Source organism: Triticum aestivum, chromosome 6B, assembly GCF_018294505.1.
Source record: "Triticum aestivum cultivar Chinese Spring chromosome 6B, IWGSC CS RefSeq v2.1, whole genome shotgun sequence".
NCBI lineage: Eukaryota > Viridiplantae > Streptophyta > Magnoliopsida > Poales > Poaceae > Triticum > Triticum aestivum.
This window is the reverse complement of record NC_057810.1, coordinates 397,109,318-397,133,269: the sequence shown is the minus strand read 5'-3', so window position 1 is coordinate 397,133,269 and position 23,952 is coordinate 397,109,318. Positions and strand designations below refer to the sequence as shown.

The 23,952-nt window shown below is 45.8% G+C and overlaps 1 protein-coding gene across 4 annotated transcripts; it reads left to right on the top strand.

Annotated features, from left to right (window-relative positions):
• The first annotated feature begins 2,048 nt into the window (after window positions 1–2,048).
• Window positions 2,049–14,605, top strand: LOC123137255 (transcription factor E2FA). Of its 4 annotated transcripts, none has more exons than XM_044556923.1 (14): window positions 2,049–2,373; window positions 4,053–4,233; window positions 4,339–4,395; window positions 11,261–11,346; window positions 11,426–11,514; window positions 11,614–11,665; window positions 11,797–11,849; window positions 11,948–11,998; window positions 12,068–12,209; window positions 12,580–12,645; window positions 12,735–12,811; window positions 12,887–13,115; window positions 13,473–13,539; window positions 13,656–14,605. In XM_044556923.1, exons 1-14 carry the CDS (start codon window positions 2,158–2,160, stop codon window positions 13,754–13,756), a joined length of 1,467 nt encoding a protein of 488 aa, XP_044412858.1. In that variant the 5' UTR covers window positions 2,049–2,157; the 3' UTR covers window positions 13,757–14,605. The 4 variants fall into 4 exon arrangements, with proteins under 4 accessions (XP_044412858.1, XP_044412860.1, XP_044412857.1 ...); XM_044556925.1 differs by having other exon boundaries at window positions 2,050–2,373; window positions 12,068–12,116; XM_044556922.1 differs by having other exon boundaries at window positions 2,051–2,373; window positions 13,653–14,605.
• Window positions 14,606–23,952: the final 9,347 nt, after the last annotated feature.

Below are 23,952 nucleotides of genomic sequence, written 5' to 3'. Positions count from 1 at the left end.
TCAGAGTTTTACCCATAGTTTAATTCCACAAATTAATTTTTTTCCAAACCGGGGTCCACACAAACAAAAGAGGGCAAATATTAATCTTAGGAAATTTCTTTTCTGCCCTTATGCATTTTCAGAAAATCATTTTTGGTGAAACTTTCATGGCCTCCGAATAAACTCAAAATTAAATTTGAATTCAAGAGTTGGTCATGTTAGTTTTAAAAACCCAAATATACAAGGTAAATCATGAGTGCACATGCTTGTAGGTTCACATCCAGAATTTAGGAAATTTTGGATTGTGACAGCCGGGCTTTTCAAAGCCCAACCCCAAAATCTCAAGTGCGAGTCCGGCCCAGCCGACCCAAAACACATGAACTTTTTTGATTAAAATAATGATCTCAGGATATTTAAAATATATATTATACCTATATATCTAATAAAATAATGATTTATGTCTCGTTCGGGCTTATCTTCGGGCTTTTAGGCGGAAAAGTTGAGCCCATGTCTGGGTCTGTTCACAGGGGTAGAGTGGGTGTGCATGCGTTCATAGGATGAGTGTATGTGCATGTACATGGGCATCTGCTGTACTGTGTTAAAAAGACTATGATAAGTGCCACATGTGTGAGCTGAAGGAGGTGGGGCCGAACGCCCTACTAGTCACCCATCGTGACACGCCACCCTTTTTATTTCTTTCACACATGCATGCAAACATGGGCAAAAGCAGATGATATGAGCGGGAATCTTGGAGTTTTCAAACTTTAAAATATTTTATCTCTTAAATGAAAAATCAGATTGAAAATCTGTTTTCACCACTAAATTCATTGTGATGAGGACTTCAAAATTAGATCCCATACCAATATGTTTTGATGATATTTTGGCGGTCAAAAGTTAACATGTCTATTGCACATAAATTGTCATGGTGTTTACACTGAAGTTGTTACGATATGTTTCAACTACTTTTTCTTCTTCGTTTAAAGTAATTTTTGACATGTTATAAAAAAGAGGATTAAGAAACTATACTTGCCAAGGAGAATTACTAAAATTTGCCATGATCCATGAAATAATTTTGACATGGTTCACAATTAACAAGAAATCCATCGTTAATTACTTTAAAACTGCATATTCAATGACTTAAATTTGCCATGAACCAGAAACTAAAATTGCCATGATGAATTACTTAAATTTGCCATGATACATGCACTAAAATTTTCCATGGTTCATAGAAAAATTAATTTCCATGGTCAAAATACTAAAATTGCCATGATTTATAAACTAAAGTTGACATGATGAGTTACTAAAAATAGCCATGATTCATGAATTAAATTTGTTGTGGTTAATTATTATAAATTGCCATGATCAATTAATAAAATTTACTGAGAAAAATAGTTGAAATACAATGGTAGCTATAAATCTAGAAAAAAAGATGAAACATATCATGGCAACTTTATTGTAAACACTATGACAACTTTAGTGTAACATCATAACAAGTTTTGGCAAAAAAGTCATTGAAACATATATACGAGATCTAGTTTTGAAGATCCATTCGAGACGGATTTAATGATGAAAACAAATTTTTAATCAGTTTTTTATTTAAAAGATAAAACATTTTTAAGTCTGACAAACCAAAAAAATCCACCGATGTCATCTGTTTGACGATCTGTCGATCTTTTTGATGTGGCAAAATGAATGATAACGAAAGCGTTTGAATCATGTCACATTGTCACTTCATATCACATGTGTGACACTTATCATTTGAGAAAAAAAAATAAACATACAAGGGCAAAATTGAGGAAGAAGGAGATCGTCCCGATGCGTGGTGTTGGCCCATTCGAAATTCAGCCTGCTTAATGGGTTCCCTCCATATCCAACCCCGACGATACCCCCAAACGCCTAGTACTTAATTTCCCTCCCTCCTTCCCTCGTTTTCTGCTCTCTTTCTCTTACGTCCCCCCTTCCCCCCCTTCTCTCTCCCTCTATTCCCCTCCTTTCCCACCTCCCTAACCCCACCCACCTACCGCCTGCCGCCGCCGCCGCCACGGGAACCCTATCTCCGGCGAGCCCCCCCCCCCCCCCCCCCCCCCCCCAATGCCCTCCCGCCTTCTCTGAAGCCGAAGACGCCCATCGCTCCCGGGAGTCGGGGGTCCCGCAGCACGCGATCGCGAGATCGGGCTTATGTCGGGGGGCGGCAGGCCGCCGGCTGCGCAGAAAATCCTGCAGTCGCTGCGCCCGCCCCCGGTGTTCTCCACGCCGTCGCGGCCTCCCTTCGCCTCACCCGATGACTACCACCGCTTTCATGCGCCGACTACCCCTTCTGCCACCGGCTCCGGCGGCATCGGCGCCGGTGGTGTTGGCGGCGATATTGATGAGGGGCTTGTTATACGGACGCAGGTGAGATACTTCTGCTCCACAAGGAGCTCTCGATTTATTCGTTTCTCCTTCTAATTTTTTGCGGGTGTTGCTGAGCTTGTGTGTGATTTGAACTGTTTTTGTAGACACCAAATGGTTTCTGAGCTTGCGGGTTTTGTTGGGTGTATGTGCTGATTTGAGTGTATCTGAAGGATCCACTTGCAGATTCCTTATTTTTTTCTCAATTTCTTGTCCTCCCCAAAGTTGTCTCTGTTTTCGGAAGCTTGAATGCCCAGTGCCTACAATTGTTTACATGTTAGATAAACATGGACTATGTTAATTGTGTGACGTGGATCGACAAAATAAATATTCATGTCATGTTGTCGTGCTACAGCAAGAATTGGAATTGCGGGTAAGTTTCATGTCAATTCTTCAATGGTACAAAGAGGAAGAGTTCTGTCACCTGTACATGGTCCCTGCAGCGAGGTCCTGAATAAACAGATACTTAGGCAACATATGGTAATAATATATAGCCTCATTAATACTCAATTGGTATGTTTGGAACGGAGGGATTACTTGCCAACTGCTTCCGCATGACATGGCTGGCAGTAAGAATTGGTTGAACCGCAATTTATATGTATTCTTGCTCTGCAAAAACTCCTTTGAGCTCGAACAGAAATGATTTATCGGTTTATGTTGGTATGTATGTTTTGGGTTCAACCCTTCTCTGCAGCCTGTATGGTGGATGCAACATGTGTGTCTAGCACCTTGAACAGTTTAAGAATAATATAATACTCCCTCCGTCCCAAAATTCTTGTCTTAGATTTATCTAGATACGAATGTATCTAACACTAAAATGTTAATAGATACATTCATATGTGGACAAATCTAAGACAAGAATTTTGGGATGGAGGGGGTATTATCAACTGAACAAGTTTCAGCAAGTAACAGTGAAGAGCAGCTGAGTTCCATTTGCCGCTTATACCTGATTCTGTGCAAGCTCGAACTACCAGATGAGTGCAAATGTTGAAGACATGCATAATGCTCTGATAGGGAGATAATTATCATGTAGTACAATATAAGATCGGTTTTCAAGCTTCAAGCTATGTTAGCTTGAAAAACCATCTTATATTGTGCAACGGAGGGAGTACATTTTATTGCCCTCAACTGAATAAAGTTAGGTCAAAGCTTCAACTAGTCATAGGCTCACTGTTTCAATGGTTTATAAATACTCTGAATCTAATGAACTAGTTTGGTGTAGGATTATCACACAACGTAAGCAACTATTTTGGCTGTCATTGCTGTTGAATAATTCTTATGCTGGTATCTTTTATCCTAATTGTTTGCTGCAAATACATACGTCAGCTCTCATTTTTACAAGCTGTTTACTCGTTTCGCAATACACTTATGTTTTCACATGTGATTTCTGTCATTGCAATACCACTGCACAAAGTTGTCTCTATGTGGATTCTAAGTGTATTAAATTAGGTTCAATTGTGCAACAAAATGATATAGTGCCACTATGGAGATGCCAGTTACTCCTAGTTCTTTGTGTGTCTTCTAGGTTACATCCAGGAATTCTGCTGTCAGGACATTGGATTTTGTATGTGATTGAGCTGATGCATTTTCTCCAAAATCTGAAATAGTTAATGATAGATATCCTTGCCGGACGTCAGCTAGTCTGTCTTACCATCATATAACACAAGTCCCCTCTTCTGCAGCTAAAAAGAAAAGCCACACGTGAAGAAAATAATGCGGCTGAGTCGAGTGACTGTATGATTGTCACCACTGGAGTTACTGGCAATCCGCTACTCACCCCAGTGTCCGGAAAAGCTGTTAAGAATTCTAAATCAAAGACTAAGAACAATAAAGCTGGGCCTCAGACACCTACGCCAAATGTTGGTAAGTGAAAACTTCTTGAGTGCCATTTGCCCTGAAGTCCAAACTCTTTTTTGCCTATTTATCCAGGCAGCAAAAGATTAAACACGCACATCTTTCCATGTGCAGGCTCACCACTCAATCCATCAACTCCTGCTGGTACTTGCCGCTATGACAGTTCGTTAGGTGATGACAATACTCTCCATCTATATGATTTTGTTTTAGGATGAGATGTTACAATTCAGCATTCTGGAAGAACTCGAATTTCTAGTTACTCTAGGCAGCTATGGTAAAGTAAATATTCTGCATTGGCTTGCTTTTTTTGTCGGGATTAAGTCCCTTCTTATAGGAGAACTAACTTGGCCATCAAGGCAAAACTAAACTGATTACAATCTCGACTCTTTCTCTCTATCTAATCAGACTGAAGTTTTTAGCTAATTAGATTTGACCCTACAGCTATAAGTCTGGCCCCACATAACATCACTCCCCTTCTCGAAAAACAGCTCGGCCTCGAGCTGGAAGGAGGGAAAAACGAGCAGCGAACTCGTCAAACGGCTCCCAGGTTGTGTCATCTTCAGAAGTACCCACCATTGGACTAAGATCTGCTTGACACCGCTACGTAGGCTTCCACGAAGAACTTTGGCAGGTGCAGGCGCGGCATGACCATCTTCAATCTCAGGCAACACAAGAGTTGTGGCGAGGGGGGGGGGGGAGGGGATCCCTGTGGAACTTCTTGAACAGGCTGACATGGTGCACTTCTAGTGAATGTGTACCAACAGGGAGGGCATGTTTGTACCCGACTGAGCCAATGTGCTCAAGTACCTGAAATGGCCTATAGAAACGCGGTGCCAACTTGCCCTGCTGGTAGAGACGCTGCCGGCCGATGCTGAAGGAGAAGGCATGTCCACTCGCTGGTGTCAAAGGAGAGCTCTTGATGCCTACTGTCATAGTAGTGCTTGGACCTTTGGACTGCTGTTGGGTCTGAAGTAGATGCTCACACACATCGTGGAGGAAAGAATCACGGTCCTGAAGGGCTGTGTCAACAGCTGCCACTTGGGAATTGTCGGGACTAGAGTCACGGAGACAAGGCGGAGAATGCCCATAAACTACTTCAAAAGATGTAGCAAGTTGTGAGGAGTTGTGTGATGTATTATAGCAGTATTCTGCCCACGAAAAACTACAGCCTGCGACGCGGTTGATCTCCTGTTAAGCAACGGAGATACATGGCAATGACCTTGTTGACCACCTCAGTTTGTTCATCGGACTGCGGATGGAAAGCTGAACTCATGTGTAGCCGAACACAGGACAATTTGAACAATTCCTGCCAAAAAGCGCGGGTGAACATAGGATCTTGGTCGCTCACAATTGACCGTGGAAGACCATGAAGGCGTACAATGCCCTCAAAGAACGCGTGTGCCAATGAACTAGCGGTATAGGGATGTTGCAGCGGGATGAAGTGTGCATACTTGGAGGAGCGATCGATGACGTAGAGAATCACAGGCATGCCATGCATGCACGGCAGGGCCTCCACGAAATCCATGGAGATATCCTCTCACGTAGAGGAGGGAGCCATCAAGGACTCAAGTAGGACAGCAGGGTGAAGGGTCTCCGTCTTGTTGCGCTGGTACATGGAACAAGTATGCACCAGATCAGCTACTAGGTGAGATCACACAACACATGGAAGTCAGCGCAGAGACGTTGTAGTGTCTTTTGCACACCCTCATGAGCCGCGCTGGCGTGCTTGAGGATTGCAACCAATGTCAGGGATGTCTCCAGAATATGTACTCGATGTCCATGGAGGATCAAGTTGTCCGCACAACTCCATTGGGCCGCTAGCTTGCCTGCTAAGATGCTATCACGCATGGCTAAGAGCTTAAGGGCGGTGTTGATCTCGTCCTGTAGATCGTCGAAGATGGAAAACAGTGGCAGCGACAAAGCACAAATTGTTGGAGAGCGTTGGCTTCACGGCGGGACAAGGCGTCACCGACGATGTTCAGGCAGCCTGGCCGGTATTGAACAGTGAAATAAAATCTGAACAACTTGCTGGCCCGTTGGTGCCGCGGAATCATCTAGAGTCGCTGGTCGAGGAGGAACTTTAGGGTGTAGTGGTCGGTGCAAACGGTGAAAGCGTGACCCCACAGGTATGGGTGCCAATGGCGGACAATCTGAACCAGGCTTATGAGCTCCTGCTCATATCTAGTCAGTTTAGCATGGCGAGGGGCAATGTGGCGGCTGAAGAAGGCTAGGGGACCAACACCTTGGTGCAGGACCACACCGAATCATGTCCCTGATGCGTTGCATTCAACGATGAAGCAGTTGTTAAAGTTGGGCATGTGCAACACTGCACCTTTGCTGAGGGCGCACTTGAGCTCTTGAAAGGTGGGCTCAGCTTCGACACTAGCGGAAGATGTCCTTGGTGAGTAGGTGCGTGAGATGTGCGATGATCAATCCAAAGTCCTTGATTAACTTTTTGCTGAGAAAACCGCACAAGGCCCAAACTGAACATGGAGTCGGCCAGCTATTGCACACACCTTGTCTACGTCCATCGCAACAGAGATGACATGGCCTAGGTGAGCCACACTTGTGGTGCTGAATGTGCACTTGCTTTGCTTGAGGAAAAGGACACGTTTGCCGCAAGAGTTGAAAGACAACAACAAGGTGGCGTAGGTGCTTTCACTGTGATGAGCTATAAATCAGTATGTCATAACAAAATGAGGACGATGTGACAAATGAAGGGTTGCAAGATCTCGTTCATGAGAGCCTGAAAAGTTGCTGGTGCGTTGGTTAAGCCAAAAGGCATAACCAATTCATAGTGGCCATCATTAGTGCAGAAGGCTGTCTTGGCGAAATCATTTGGGTGCATGTGCACCTAATGATACCCCGAGCGCAGGTCAAGCTTGGTGAAGAGCCTAGCACCATGGAGTTCGTTGAGCAACTGTCAACCACCAGGATGGGAAGTTTATCTTTGACAGACTGCTCATTCAAAGCCTAGTAGTCGACACAAAAATGCCAGGAGCCATCATGTTTTTTGACGAGAAGGACCGGTGAAGAAAAAACGGAGTCGCTAATGCGGATAAGGCCTTGGTGAAGCATATTGGCACATTGTCACTTGAGCTCGTCTTTGTGCAACCGCACATACCGGTATGGGCACACGACAGCAGGGGTGGCGTTGGGAAGTAGACGAATGCGGTGGTCTTGGGTCTTGGCCGGTGGGAGCGTCGTAGTAGAGGTCGGCGAACTCGTTGTGCATATCATCCATGGGCCCCGAATCCTGTCCCAAAAGTGTATGCACGACTCGGGGGTGGAGGGTGTTAGGAAAGCAACTTATCTTTATTGAAGGCCCAAGGGGCATATATATATTACACATGACTTGAGGTGTAAGGAAACTAAACATAGACTAATAAGGACTCCTAGACCAATACTAATACTCCTTAACCCCCCCCCAATGCAAAGCGTATGCAATAGCATTGCATTTGAAGAAGTGTAATACTAAAAAAATGACAATCCAAATCCGCGTCTTGAGAGTGTCGTCGTAGCATGAGGAGTCTTCAAAACCCGTCGAGTCGCCAAAGGGGATAACGAAGAGATGGCACATTAGAGGAAGACACCACATCGATAGAAGATACAAGATAAGTATCAAGAGAAGATGGGTTGTCGAAAGAAGATGACACATCAAAAGAATGAAGCATTGCTTAAAGAATCATGGCCCATGAAAACCGACGGCGAAAGAAGCTCGGTGACAAGAGAATGGGCTTAGATCAACAATGCAAAGAGAGCCCACAAAAATCCTATACAGGGGACAATGACTAGAAAAAGGCTGACGGACATAGGTATGGTGGACTCACATGACATGAGAAAACACAAAATATCAACGGATTTGGTGGACGCAACAAAAATTATAGAAAACTAGGAAGCTAAAAAGCACACATGAACTAGATATGATGGCAGCGAAAGAAAAAATCATGGTGCCGAGGGCCAAGACCAAGCAGAGCTCCCGTGTTGTGCTTCTGACTGTGAAGAGGGCCAAGCAGAGCTCCCGTGTTGTGCTCCTAACTGTGAAGAGGGTGGTCTCTCTGAGCTAGAATAGTTAACAACAAGACCGACAGAGCCTGGTAAAGAAGAATCCGAAGCTGCAAGTAGACACTTAAGTCGCACAATATCCTGCTCAGTCAGGGACACTGCTGAAGGGGTCGGAATAGAAGCACAAGTCCTTGAAGAAGATATGTGCCCCTGGCGCATGTGCCGCTTCTTCAGAAAGCACTCAGACTCGGGATGCCGGATGACCATCCTTGTTGTAGTAGCCGCACTGAGAATGAGAGCGGCCCTCACCACTAGGAGAAGTGGGCAAGAGTGGCAGAGCACTGGAGCGTGAAAGGGGCGGTGCAGAGGCTGGGCGGGTGGCTGACTGGAATTGGGCAGACGCCATGCGTGGCTGGAGACGTGCAGCCGAGGCGACCAAAAGGAGATGAGTAGTGCAGGCCCGCAAGACAGTACAACATACGTCGAGTAGCTTCGGCCGGAACCTGGCGGACCAGCGCTAAGGAGAAGCCGTAGGCCTGCAGTAGCCGTCCGGAGAGAGGATCAGCGTCGGCCGATGCAAAATTGGATCGGGACAGAGAATGGAAAAAAAATCCAATCGAGAGGACGAATTGCGGCGTCCGGAGACCTAAACCTAGGCTCTAATACCATGTTAGGAAAGCAACTTATCTTTATTGAAGGCCCAAGGGGCATATATATATTACACATGACTTGAGGTGTAAGGAAACTAAACATAGACTAATGAGGGCTCCTGGACCAATACTAATACTCCTTAACGGGAGGAGGGACCACGTGACATGGGTGCTGTGGAGGTGAAAGGATACGTGAAAACGATGAAAGTCCCAAAAAATGGGCCCAAACTTTCGGAGCCAGTCGACACCAAGAATGGTGTTGAAGCTGCCGAGCAGAATGGTGAAACAGTCGTTGCGGAATGTCAAGCCTTCAATATGCAGTGGAATGTCATAGGCAGAGTCCTGAACCGGCGACCTGATCACCGTTGGCCACCATCATACGGAGGACGGGGTCTGCCTCGGGAGTAAGGCTGGTAGGCAGTAGGGCACTAGAGTCGATCAAGTTGTGTCTCAAGCCTATCTAGCAAGGCAGTGAATGTCGTGTCCTTGATGTAGACACGCAACTGCATTATGCCCATCGTGTGAAGGCTCCAAAGGCCGGTGATGGCATGAGACCGGGGGGTGGGGGGCTTTTGATCCATCCTTGTCGCAAAGGTCATGTGGAGCGAAGTCGTCAACCTCGATGAAGAAAAGCTTGGCGCACCGGTGGCCCGGGACATAAGGCTCATCACAGTTGTAGCAGATGTCTCACGACGCCGTTCGGCAAACTCGGCTGGAGTGAGATGGAGAAGTGCTGGTGGTGCCGGGGTAGCTGATGCCGGAGTTGGGGCAGGGGCAATACAAGGCGTGGAAGACCGGGCACTAGGTGCAAGGTGCCGCTACACGAGTCCAAGGAGGCTGTGACTGTGGCGCCGAAGAAGGCGCACGATGGTGCTGCTCATTCGCCTTGGCGAAGGCAATAGCGGAGTGGAGGTCAGTGGCCGCTGAAGCTTGCCGTCTTGGCAAAGGCCCTCAGGCAACCTTGTGGTGTGCTGGAACTACTGCTGGGCTGGCAAAAAAAGCTCACTGTTACGGCAGAGAAGTGCCATGAACTTGCTGCTGTAGTCAACAACCGAGTGGGTGATGATAGGCGGGCAAATGTGTGAACAGATGGCCCGAACTTGAGGTGGCAAGGCTCCTTGAACCGCTCCCATGTTGGCATGCCATAGTCACGCTCCAACTACAAGCACCAAAATTTAGCGTCGCCCTGCTGTTTTAACTTTGTCAACCTCGTGTGTGCGCTGACCCTAGAAAAGTTGGTCGCACCGGTTGAGCCAAGAGCCAACTGAGGGGGTCGATGGAGCCATCATACGTGGGGAAATCCAGTTTGTGGAAGCGAGGACCGAACTAGAGCCAGAGCCAACATGAGTATAAGGGTATGGTGGGACGGAAGTTAGAGGCGAGGCATTGTTTTGTAGGCTGCGTGGAGGGCGGCTTCCAGCCATGAAAGGGGTTGCTGCTGGTAGGTTGAGGGATGAACATGGTACTGTGGTGGCAGCAGCTGGTGGTACGCGGGATAAGCGGTGTGGCTTGGGTTGGGGCACAGGCTGGTAGGAGGTCTGGTGGGCGGCTGGGAGGTGGATTGAAGCAATCTGGGTGGAGGTGGTGGGTCGGCAGGACGTGCCTCATGGTGGCTGAGAGCGTGCAGTGAAGTCGGTGCTGGTCTGGCCTGCGGGTGTGCCAGAGAAGACCCTGCCATCGCCAGGCCCTGCACTGGGGTGTAGAGACAGGCTTCCCAAAGAATCCACTGTAGCCACCAGAGCTGAGGAAAGCGAGTGCTTGATCCTCCATGCGGTGGGCCACAAAAGCTTTGAGTTGATCAGAGATTTCTGTGATCTGGGCTACGGCGTCGGCGTTGAGGACCTCGTCCCCAGGTATCTTAAATGTATCTAATACTCCCTCCGTCCCAAAATATAAGAACGTTTTTTACACTATACTAGTGTCCAAAACGTTCTTATATTTTGGGACAGAGGGAGTACCAAAATTGGAAGAAATCAAATTTATAATTACTCTAGGCAGCTATGGTAAAGAAAATACTCTGAATTGACTTGCTTTATCCACCGGATTAAGTCCCTTCTTATAGGCGAACTAACTTGGCCATCAAGCCAAAACCAAACTGATTACAATCTGGACTCTCTCTCTATCTATCTAAACGGACTCTGAAGCTTTTAACTACTTAAATTCTGACTCAAACTGAAGGCTAAGGGAAACCGAGTCTCCCTGCTACTTACGCTTCCTATGGTGGCTCCTTTGTTGTATTGTTGTGGGCCCTACGGCTATAAGTCTGACCCCACATTCATATGTACCTTGCAGACTTGGATCTTCCAGGATTTGGTTACATCTTAATTTGTGTTCCATGTTACTGTGCACTGTTACTTATATCTATCCTGATCCATCTTCAGGACTTCTGACAAAGAAGTTCATCAATTTGCTGAAGCAAGCTGAGGATGGCATTCTAGATTTGAATAATGCTGCAGAAACACTAGAGGTTACACACTGTTATCACTGCAGCTGATACTTAATTGCTTCCAATTGGTACAAATTTCACATATTTTTCTACTATTCAGGTTCAAAAGCGACGCATATATGACATCACAAATGTCCTCGAAGGAATTGGTCTTATAGAAAAGACACTTAAAAACAGAATTCGTTGGAAGTAATGCTATTTTCCTTTCTTGAACTTGTCTTCCTTCATTTAGTCTTATTTCTTTACCACTTGGTGTGTTATATAAAGCTAACCCCACATAACATACAGGGGCTTGGATGATTCAGGAGTGGAATTAGATGATGGCCTTTCAGGTTTGCAGGTATCTGTTCATGTGAATTTGTTATTCCTACTGAAATTGACATATTAATTCTACGCGCACCTGAATACTTTGTTTGAGATATATTATGATAACGATATCAAAGCTCAGTATTGTATAACCTATTCTTTCAGACAGAAGTTGAAAATCTTAATTTGCAGGAGCAAGCCTTAGATGAGCGTATAAGGTTGGTAGTGTTGCAAACAACAAACTTCAAATTCTGGGCTTCTCTACAAAACATACAATCTGAGCATGATATAACCTGGAATCTTGTTTTTTTTGCAGTGATATGCGCGAAAAGCTAAGGGGGTTAACGGAAGATGAGAACAGTCAAAGGTAATTGTATTTCTTGTGTTGCGTCAATGTTGAATGATGTATAAAACCTGACTTTCATTTGTCCATTAGATGGCTCTATGTGACGGAAGATGATATCAAGGGATTACCCTGCTTTCAGGTCTGCTACTCTACTTACATGGGTGAACTGTCATGTGGGGCACGTCTTACAGACGTGGGCCGCGCGGCCAGGAGCAGCCGACGGCCGCATCAGGCAAGGCGCAGGCTGGACAGGAGTCCTGATCCGGGCACATTAGTTCCTAGACTAGTTTATTTCGTATAGGTTTCTAGTTTGTTATTAGCCCATGGGGCCTTTATATATCAGATAGTTAGCACCCTTTAGGGATAAGCAATAAAGTTATTTCCTTCTATCTTCCCCTCCCGCATCATAGAGCAGCCAGGCAAAAACCCTAGCGCTCCTATCCACCGCGACTACGAACTACGTAGTCGAGGTCCTGCTGTCTTGGGCACCGAGGCCCTTGACATGAACAATGTCACACGTTAGTTGTTATCATTTGCAGTTGACTTTACAGTATTTCTACAGCAGTGATTCTGTATGTTAACATGTATTTCGGGCTTTTCAGAATGAAACTCTAATTGCAATAAAAGCTCCTCATGGTACTACACTTGAAGTACCAGATCCTGACGAGGTAGGATTAGTAAAATTAGTGGAGATTTGCACACACAAATGGTTTTGTGAACTGATTAATGACTTCTTATGTATCTGCTCCCTATACAGGCTGGTGATTATCTCCAGAGGAGATACAGAATCGTATTAAGAAGTACCCTGGGTCCAATAGATGTTTACTTAGTTAGGTAATGCTGCATTCCTGTAGTGGATCTAAATATTTGTACTGAATTTTACCTGATCAGAACCTGTTGTATTTTTAGTCAATTTGACGATGGATTTGAGAATTTGGGTGGTGCTGCAACACCTCCAAGGCATACAAATGTCCCAAAATCTGGACCTTGTGAAGACTTACATGCAACAAACGCTACACAAAGCAGCAAATCAATCAATGTGGAATATAATATTCAGCACAGGCAGAATACTCCACAAGATCCTAGTTCTTCAAATGATTATGGAGGGATGACAAGGATAATCCCGTCAGATGTTAATGTAAGTCCGGTTTTCTCAAGTTTATTTTCGAAAATTTCCCCTGTATCATAAAATTCAAATAAAATGTTACTCCCTCCATCCCAAAATATAAGAACGTTTTTGACACTAGTGTAATATAAGAACGTTTTTGACACTAGTGTAGGGAGTACAACATTATGCATGACTGTACAAACTTTTGTTCTGCTCTTTCTGTTAACTTTTTTTGTTCCGTGAACTCTCACATGCAAATCCTATGTGTAAAACTAACTATTAAGTTTGCAGAAGCATGCAGTAAGTTTTTCTCTATAGTAATACTCCTCTTGTGCAAAGATATCGAAAATGATCATGACGGAACTATAATGCTACTCAATTTTGCAGACTGATGCTGATTACTGGCTCCTAACAGAGGGTGACGTTAGTATTACTGACATGTGGGAAACAGCACGTATCCTTTGTTTGATCATTCATTAAACCTTATTAGGCTATTCACTAATGTTTGAAATATATACATGCTAAGTAGTGATTATTTCAACTTGAAGTTCTTAACATGGAAAATAGCAGAAGTGCAGTGGGACACCGCTGTGTTTTTACCCGAAGATGTTAGCACCCCACATGCACATCATAGACCGCGGATGCAGGTTCCAAGCATGGATCAACCATAAGGTCATGGCGGTGAAAACTTGACATATGGAATTCCTGGAGCGCTGTTTCAGGAAATACTGATTTCAAAATGGAAAGATCAGGGCAGCAAGTTCAGACTGATCACCGTTCTGAATTTGCTGTTTGTTATGGAGACGATTGGTGCCAACTAACTTATCAGTCTGCTGCCTTGTTTGTTCTGGCACCTGTCCTTCAGTTGAAAAGGTGCCCATGTGCATATTGCACCTTGAATTCGGGCTTGCTATGCACATTCGGTATCTGCTTTATTTAATCTCTAACTGAGTATATTTTGCAAGGCAATAGTGGCTCTGTAGCTCTCTTGGGAATTAATACGAATCTTTTTGAGCAAAAACAGTAGGGAAGTCCCCTGTTGTGACTCTTCCATTATATAAATAGAGTTTATACAAAGGGGTAATACAAGTGGAGTTGGGTGAGACAAGGGCATGTCACAAATGATCTAACCAAGTTTGCATGCCCTCCACCAAACTATGTTTAGCTCTCTTTATGATTAAACCAAAATGTTCATTGAAGCTAATGTCACTGAAGCCTAATACCCAGCAATAAGAGCTTCCTAGTAGCACATGATGTCCAATCTGTTTCTAGCTTCAGTAAGCATCTTAAGCAGTTCCAATTCTGGTTGCCATTCAATCTTTAGGGACAACCAGAAGTTTTGACTGAATTCATAGCTGAAGAAGATATGAAGCAAATCTTCATTGGTCTCTTCAGTACACACATGTACTGTCATCAATATGTATGTTTTTTTTTCTGGTTATAAGGTCTCTGGTGTTTAAATTTGTCCTAAATCAGGAGGTAGAAGAAAAATTCCGATTTAAAAGACATGAAGATTTCCATATCCATCTAAATGGAGCTGGGGCTGGTGGTGGGCCTCCAATCATCTCATTATATGCCTTTTTTGGTTTTTTAATATGCCTTTTTGGTGGAATGAGCTTGACAGAACCCTATATCCATGTCAGTGGCGGATCCAGGATTTAAAGATACCTGGGGCGGACTTTTTAAAAGAAACAAAAAATTGAAGCCACGATATAATCAAGTAAGACAATAAAATTAAATTGTCAACTGTGCATTCAGGCAACATGATCAACACAATTAATTATTCAAAATAGTTTCATTCTCAACTCTCAAGAACTAGAGAAAGAAACATAACACAATTTTTTTATGAAGTCTAACTTGGACCCCCGCTTGTTGAATCTTCCATTATTTATCAAAAAATGTCTAATTTTCAAGTCCATTGCAATACATTAAAGATGTAAACAAGCAAATTAATTTAAATCTTAGCACAACATGACACTTGTTCAAAACAAAAGATAAGACATGTTTTTGCCACTAAGTTGCCAATGTTGGCTGCTCGATTGTACTCCTCCGTCCCATAATGTTATATTACGGGACGGAGGGAGTAGTTTTGGGCCGACGGCCCCAGAAACAAGGTACTCCATTCTCTTTCTCCATCCAGTACTTGGACGGACCTGGTCAACGCCACGGGAAGGCAGAAGTGGAGTGCCATGTCCTGCAATTGGAAACATCAAGCCCAGGCTGCGGATAAAATGTAATGGGCTAATCTCATCTTTCATTGGGCCGCCCATATATGACCCCACGCTGGCGCCGCCCCTAATCCTTGTCATCATAGCTCATAAGGCCATTTAGTAGGTCATTGAGCATGAATTATAATTACATTGTTGAACAACAAAGTAGACATTTGGAGATGGAACATATCATGTATATTTTCCTGGGCTTATATTCTTAGGCTTTGAAGACACAAATCTTGATGCGGAGCATCCCACGGTCATCCCCATGCACGTACCTACATCCCCCACGACACCACTTGGGCCTATGACAAGAGCTCGAGCAAAGACTATCGAAGATAAGGTGAACCCGCTCCTCTCTGAACTACCCCTTTCTACACATGAGTCATGGCTACTACCTCAAGCGGAAACATTATGTGTGATCAGGTACTTAGGAGAAGGCCACGGAGCAGCTACATTCAATGGCCAAGACGGCGAGGACACTGAGCGTGAAGGCCAAGAAGAAGAGACGCCGAAGATGACACAGCCACCGGACGACCGGTCGGGACCAGAAGTTCGGCGCCTGAAGCCCAGCCTGCCCAAGTCCCAGCCGGCACATGCTACAGCGAGCGGACGTCCGGCCCGGCCCGGACGACCGGCCTCACCTCCCAGGGAGCGGACGACTGGCCCGCACCGGACGATCGCTAACTGCACACCCGAAGAGAAATTAGCGAAAGTCCAAAGACACCGGACGTCCGGCACCACCATCACATAACAGAATCAGCGGAAGACCGACGACTACTGGACGTCCGGCCGTTCATGAGCCACCGAACGACCGGACCCCAGCGGACGTCAGTTGCCTGTGTGCCCGCAGCCTCGGGCTGATGCCCTTGTACCCCTTCACTTCGGCCCCCATTAGTACTACGACTATAAATAGACCTCTCCCACCTCCTAGCTAAGGTCAGCGTTGTGATAGCTCATTTGTGAGATAGAGCCTCGCTCATCCATCCGGATCTGCTCCTTCGAGAGAGACCATGCCTTTACGGAGAAGATCCTTTTGGATTCAAGGCCCCTAATGGGAAGAACTCAAGACCTCCTCTCGGAGAAGAACCGGTTACCCTATTGATGCGGAGCATCCCACGATCATCCCCATGGACGTGCCTACGTCTCCCACGACACCACTTGAACCTATGACAAGAGCTCGAGCAAAGGCTATCGAAGATAAGGTAAACTCGCTCCTCTCCGAACTCCCACTCCCTACTTATGAGACATGGCTACTACCTCATGCGGAGACCCTATGTGTGATCAGGTGTTTGGAGGAGAGTCACGGATCAACTACACCTAATGGACAAGACGACGAGGACACCAAGTTCAACGGACAAGAAGAAGGCCCGCTCGAAACTCCCAGTCTTCGGACGACCGACGCCGACCGGACGTCCGACGCCTGGAGGCTCCAAACGACCAGCCAAGTCCCAGCCTTCGCACGCTACAGTGGCCGGACGACTGACGCCGACCGGCCGTCCGACACCTCCCAGCGCCCGGACGACCGAGCCTCTCCGGACGACCGACACCACCACACCCAAGCCAAAACATTGGAAGAACGGACGACCGGACGATCGGACAACTGGACGACCGACCCCGACTAGACGACTGACAATCCCTGACCAGAGCCAAAACATCGGACGCCCGACCGACATCGGACGTCCGGACCCTCGTGAGCCTTCGAACGTCCGACGTCTGTGCGTCCGCCCGTGTGTTGGGTCGAAGCCACTTACCCTTTCGTCCTCTTAGACTATAAATAGACCTCTCCACCTCCTAGCTAGGGATAGCGTTGTGATAGCTCATTTGTGAGATAGAGCCTCGCTCATCCATCCGGATCTACTCCATCGCGAGGGACTGACACCTCTTCAGAGAAGATCCACTTGGATTCAAGACTTCCTCTCGGAGAAAACCATCTTCAAGATCTCCTCATGGAGAAGAACCGGTTACCCTATGTATCGTCCCTTGTTGGATTTGGATCTTGTACCCTTTTGTGTTTTGAGGATCTAGCGCATGTGTGACTTTATTCTTGTTGGTTGAGTGTTCTCTCATGTTTTTCCCTCGTTCCCCTCCTCGTGTTCTTCGTGTTCTTGGTAGGTTTCCCCTCCAAACGTGAAAGATCGGCCTCTAGGGTTCTACCCTACATCATCTTGGTATCATGAGCTACATTGATCACGTTTTTGGAGCCCCTACCCTTTGTTTTCTAGCTTGATTTTGTTGATTTCGTCCTAAATCCGAAAATCCCCACCAAAAATAGCCCCAATTTTTTTTTTGTGATTTGTTGGTGTGATGAAGTTTTGTTGGATTTGATCCATGGATTTGCTTTGCCACGTGTGGATCTAGATTTCCCCCATCCTCTCCACCATTTCCATCCACAAAATCTCTCGGATTTGACCTCTCCACCATCATCCACCACGAAAATGAGCTGTTCATCCCATGCCCGAAATCGCCCAGGCACCGACGTTCGACCGACACCGGACGTCCGACGACTTCCGGTCGTCCGACCATTCCTGACGAAACTGAATATTTTCAGTTCGGTTTCCCCACCGCTCCACCACCACTCCCGCATATGCACTTGCCTACCACCAAAGCTTTCCGCAACCACCATCGCTCACTCGTTTCACACTCCGACAAGTTTTGACACATTTTGGTGTTTGAGAATTTGAGTAGTGGTTCCTGTGTCCTATTGTGTTTCGGCTATATAGGTACGGTTCGACATCAACATCACCATCGCTCATCATCGCCAAGGACGGTAACCTCGACGACATCTTTGTCATTTCCATGCCATTGCATTGATAACCACATAGCCTTACTTTTGCATTGCTTACTGATGCGGAGCATCCCACGTTCATCCCCATGTACACTCCGACTACTCTCCAAGCCCCAAGAGGACATATGACGAGACCTCAAACATACGCCATTGGACACAAGGTGAATTCACTCCTCTTCGAACCGTCACTTTCCGCATGTGAGACATGTCTACTACCTCATGCATGGGCCTTACATATACTCAGGTACAACCAAGATGACCATGGAGAATCCAAGGACCAAGGCCAAGCATGGAAGAGGAGAAAGAAGAAGAAGAACAGAGCAAGTTAGGACTTGCCCGGATCATCCGGACCCCCAGCCGGATGATCCGGACAAAGCCCGGATGATCCGGGTAATGTGCCCGAAGACACCCGAAGCCTGCTCGACGAAGCCGGATCATCCGGACGGTCGCCCGGATCATCCGGACCCCCGACACTCGGATCATCCAGGCCACCTTCCGGATCATCCGGACCCCGCCTGCGTGCATGACTTGGGCCGAGGCCCGTGTACCCCTTCGCCCCTCACTTACCCCTTCGTGGCTTAGACTATATATAGACCCCCTCCTCCTAGATAGGGTTAGCATTGGTTTAGCTCATTTGAGATAGAGCTTTGCTCACCATACGGATCTCCTTCTCATGAGAGACCGCGTCCTCTTCGGAGAAGATCCACCTGGATTCAAGACCCCTTTACGGGAAGATCCCTCGTGGATTCAAGACCTCCTCTCGGAGATGAACTACCGCCACTTGTATCGTCCTTTGTTGGATTTGGATCTTGTACCCTTTTGTGTTTCGAGGATCTAGCACATGTGTGACTTTGTTCTTGTTGGTTGAGTGTTCTCTCGTGTTTTCCCCTCGTTCCCCTCCTCGTGTTCTTCGTGTTCTTCGTAGGGATCCGCTCCAAACGTGAGAGATCGGCCTCTAGAATTCTACCCTACGTCATCTTGGTATCATGAGCCATGTTGATCACGTTTTTGGAGCCCCTACCCTTTGTTTTCTAGCTTGATTTTGTTGATTTCGTCCTAAATCCGAAAATCCCCACCAAAAATAGCCCCATTTTTTTGTGATTTGTTGGTTTTGATGATGTTTTGTTGATTTTGATCCGTGGATTTTCTTGGTTTCAAGTGGATCTAGCATCCCCCATCTTTTCCCCACGTTCCACCCACAAAATCTCCGCAATTTTTGCCCCGAAATCCTCCAATTTCTGCCAAAAATTCATCCTTGAGAGGAAATCCCGAGCAGTTTGACCTGCCCGGATCATCCAGACCTTCTCCCGGATCATCCGGACACCTCCCGGATCAGCTGGGCCCTCTCCCGAACGTCCGGATAACCCACACACCCGAATACTCGTACCGAAGCTGACGAACCCGGATCATCCGGACCAAGTCCGGATCATCCGGACCTCCTCCCGGATGCCCGGCTAACCTTGAAACTGACACGGCTGAAATTTTGTTTTGGTCATAACTAATTCACCCAGAGTCCGTTTTGACGTTCTCTAGCTCGTTTTGAAGCTATTGACATCCCCCATCCCACAAAAATACCACCAACATCATTTGACTCCATCATATTTTCTGAAATTTGGCAAGTTTGCCTAGGCCCTCCACAATATCATCCGCATTACCACCACCGACTTCCTCAACATAACCCATTTTGATCCCCATTACATATGTGGTTGTTTGAGTTGTGACTTAGTCTCCTAAAGTGTTTCGGCTACTTAGGGACGGTTGCTTCTTCATCAACCACCACCACCATAACTTCCACATAACTTTGCCCACCATACACTTCCGACAACCAAACTTAACCCAATTTTGTTTGAACTTGTTTGAGTTGTGGCTTGTGTCTCCTAAGGTGTTTCGGCTACTTAGGGACGGCAACTTCAACTTTGACATGTGTATAGCCCATCATTCCACTTCCGCATTGCGAGTGCAAACCACCACCGCTCTCCGCTACCACCATTTGACATTTGCCTTTGGAGATTTTGAGTTTGCGGTTTTTCCGTTTCCTAGGGTGTTTCGGCTAACTAGGAACGATGGACATCGGTAACACCACCTCTCATCATCACCAAGGATGGTAACCTCGACAACACCATTGTACATTCCCCTTGCAATTGCATTGATAACCTCTAGCCCATTTTGCGTTACTTGCCTATCGAGACTAGCCATTTGAGTATTGCCGGCAATGTTACTTGTGCACATTAGTGATGTACACCTTCCATTGCATACATACCATATCATATTGGTATCATCTTGGCATCATATCATCTCTTGTGTCACAAAATTGTTCCCGGATACACAATTGCTATCTTGGTTTGTGCATTGTGGCCACAAAAAAAGAGAGAGAATAAGCTTTTAAGCAAAAAGAGAGAGCAAAGAAGCTTGTAAGCAAGTGCCATAGCATCATCCCACATTGCATAAGATTGTCATATCCGGTCATCTTGGATCATCTTGAGAGAAACACCGGGAACCATACATACATAGCATACTTGGGATAGAAAGTTTATCCATTTTGCATCTTATAGGTTGTGCACAAGTGTCGTATCTGCCTATTAAGCAATCGTGCTAGCGTCTCTCTTGAGTTGTGCAACACGAGCGTTTTTCATGGATTCCACATTTTGTACTCATTCCTTGGTTGCACGACCCCATTTATCTATCCGTGTGTGCGTTTCCGTGTGCCACATATTGCTATTGGTCCATTTGTTTCACTTGCGAATTTGTGAATCTCTTTCAACATTATTGACTCTTGCTAACATTTTGCATCAAATTTTTTGTGCCACTATCCTCAACGAGCTCCACCATAAGCTTTACTTGTGTAGGTGTGTGAACCGACAAGAATTGGTACCAATTGCGCTATTTCCTTGTTACATATTTGAGTGATCATTGATCCATCTTCAACATCGGTCAAGGTACATTTGGTCTAGTTCTTCTCTTTCTCCCACTCATACTTGCTCGAGTCTTGTGATGGATAGGCAAGGCATTTCATCTCCGGTCTTCGACAACCACGACGGCGTGAACAACTACATTACCAAAGCGTCCATGTTCGATCACAACGAAAAATGCAAGGCACACAATCACGATTACGAGAGCGCATTGAGAACATCTCCATCGACATTCGTCACTCCGAAGCAAGGAAAAGGGACTACATCAACAAGAAGCTTTCTGCACAAAAGGAGGAGCAAGATGCAAGGATGGAGGATATTCGGGCCTTAATCAAGTCTACTTCCCTTCATCGTCTTCAAGGCGGCGGTGACCAAGTCGATCATCTTCAGAGCGCCCAAGTGATGCAAGCGCAATTCGTCCACGTCCACATCTACATGGCGACCACCATCACGTTCGTGATCCACATCGTCATGAAGGGAAAGTCACCTCCAAGCATCATGTGCACGACGGCGACGAATGCCATCGAGCTCAAGCACGACAACGACATCATCATCATGAATATGCTCCACAAGCGCAAATGCACAAGTCCCAACAAGCCCTACTTCACGCCAAATCGAAGCTTCATGAGCACAAAAGAAGACCGCGAGACGAGCACCACCAAGATGGAGCTACGGCTACCGCCACCACTTTGGCATCTTCGCCTTTGGACGTACGACATCTTCACCTACTTCCCACGAGTACGCCTACAACGACTTCATCAAGTCCAAGGCGATCACCTACAAGCGAGGGTGATACCTCCATCTTCGGAAGCCCCTCAAGGAAGATGTCTGAGCATGGGAAATTCCCTTCGATCATGGAGACGACCTACGAGGTGCCACATCATATGGGCCTCCCACACCAAGACGGTGACAAGAAGGTCGAGCAAGGGCCATCTCCTTCGACCACGACAATAGGAGTTGAGCATGGAGACATTTGCACCTACATCTCTCCGACATCCACATATGTCGAGATGCCCCAAGTGCCATGTGAGGAGAGCCACTACCACATGAGTGACATGAGTGACTCCACCATACGTGACATTGAGAGCATTTCCTATGAGAGGATGAGTGTGACCACCACTAGCCCCACACATGAGAGCATGCCACACATCTTATGTGAGGTTGAGCGCCATTTGAGTGACTCCACCAACCATATGAGTGAGAGCATCCTTGAGGGAGTGAGTGAGCCACAACACTTAGCGAGTGAGGTAGTTGGCACGACATGTGAGGCCTATGATTTCTAACGACTTAACCTCTACTCCGAGTGTGTTTTCTTTGGTGCTAGGTCTCCTACATGACGACATGCCTATCCTCGACGAGTCCATCCCTCCAATGGAGACAACAATGGCCATGGTGGACGATGATGCACCCCCCACATGGTTCCATCAAGATGAAGATGACAACGATTGGATCTTCAACACCTCACCTACAACACATGAGCGACGCTCCAAAGGTAACATAGGTGATGGTGCTTCTCTTGTCCCACTAGCGGACTACCTTACCAATGATTGCTTGCATTATGTAGATCCACCTATTCCCATGCCTCATGCTAGTGCGACTTCTTCATGTCTTGACCTACCTATTTATGATAAATATGATGATGAGCATGTTGAGTTGCCTAGTTGTGATGCTATGCTCCATAGGATATCATGTGAAAATTCTATTGGTCACATCATGTTTGACAATCCTTTGAACTTGTCATATGCTATGAGTGAGATCTCCCATATTGCATCATTTCAATCTCAACATAGTAACTATGCATGCCACATTAAAATAAATCCCATTTGCACGTATGGCATAGATGACGAGATGATGGTCATTGGCTTTTGTTTTTCTTGTGATGATGTTGCCATGCTTCCTTTACATGATTTGTGCAATTCATCTACTATGTCATGCCATGATCACATAGAACCAAATATGCTTTATTTTGAATGTTGTCAATATTCTCCATGTGATGTTTCTACTAATGCTCATGAGGAGACCCCCATAGTTTCCTCATACATATTAGGAGATTTTGATGCATCTCATACTTTGCATAATTCCCATAATTGCGTGCACCATATGCATTCCATGAATAACAATGCTCTAGATATTTCTCATGATGCATTCCAACCTTTGATTATCCATTATGCCATACATAATAACAAACCTCTGATGATGGATGACATGTTTCTATATCACGCATCCCATTTATTCGAGCATTGGATATTTTGTGCTAACCAACAAAAGCACGTGCGCATCATGATGGATGATGTGTACATATATCACGCACACACAATTTTCCCTTTGCCTTTGTTTTGTGTAGGTACACACATATACTTGTCAACCTCTCAATCCCAAGAGTTGACGAAACGAGCTCTTGAGAGCAACGATGACTTGTGATCCCGTGGACTATCCTTACCACCGTTCCCTTTGCACAAGGACTACACACATCACTTCTACTTGGCTCTCACACGGCTATGGGCTATATATCACTTGTCACCTTATGCCCATAACATCGTGTTCACTTTGCATGTTATGCCTCTTTACATGATTTTGCCATGCAATTGTGACCCTTGCTTGCATCTACCCATGATTCACCATTATTCTACTTCTATGTGTATTTGCATGCTTGGTGGAGATCCTTGTTGCTATTGCCATGTTTACCATGTGCTTCATGCTATTGTTGATTGTTGTGTTGGGAGAGTCATGATGCCCCATTCCTATTTACATATGGCCTCTTGCCAATACATTGATGATATTTTCCTCATATCTTGCTTTCATGCTTGTGATATGTCATGTCCATTATTCATGCCCACTATTTGCACACATGACATGCTTGCTATGATTCCCTCTAGTATGTCGCATCTTCGCACTACTAGCTTGCTTCACTTGATCGCTATGATTGCTTGCTATGTTGCATCACCCATGTTCCACTCTTA

What these genes read in the sequence shown, in the direction of transcription:
- LOC123137255 (XM_044556922.1), top strand. Translation starts at nt 2,158, where the DNA reads ATGTCGGGGGGCGGCAGGCCGCCGGCTGCGCAGAAAATCCTGCAGTCG. An exon ending in GCAGCCGACGGCCGCATCAG is followed by an intron (nt 12,210 to 12,579) that starts GCAAGGCGCAGG and finishes CGGGCTTTTCAG; the next exon opens with AATGAAACTCTAATTGCAAT. An exon ending in AAGTACCAGATCCTGACGAG is followed by an intron (nt 12,646 to 12,734) that starts GTAGGATTAGTA and finishes CTCCCTATACAG; the next exon opens with GCTGGTGATTATCTCCAGAG.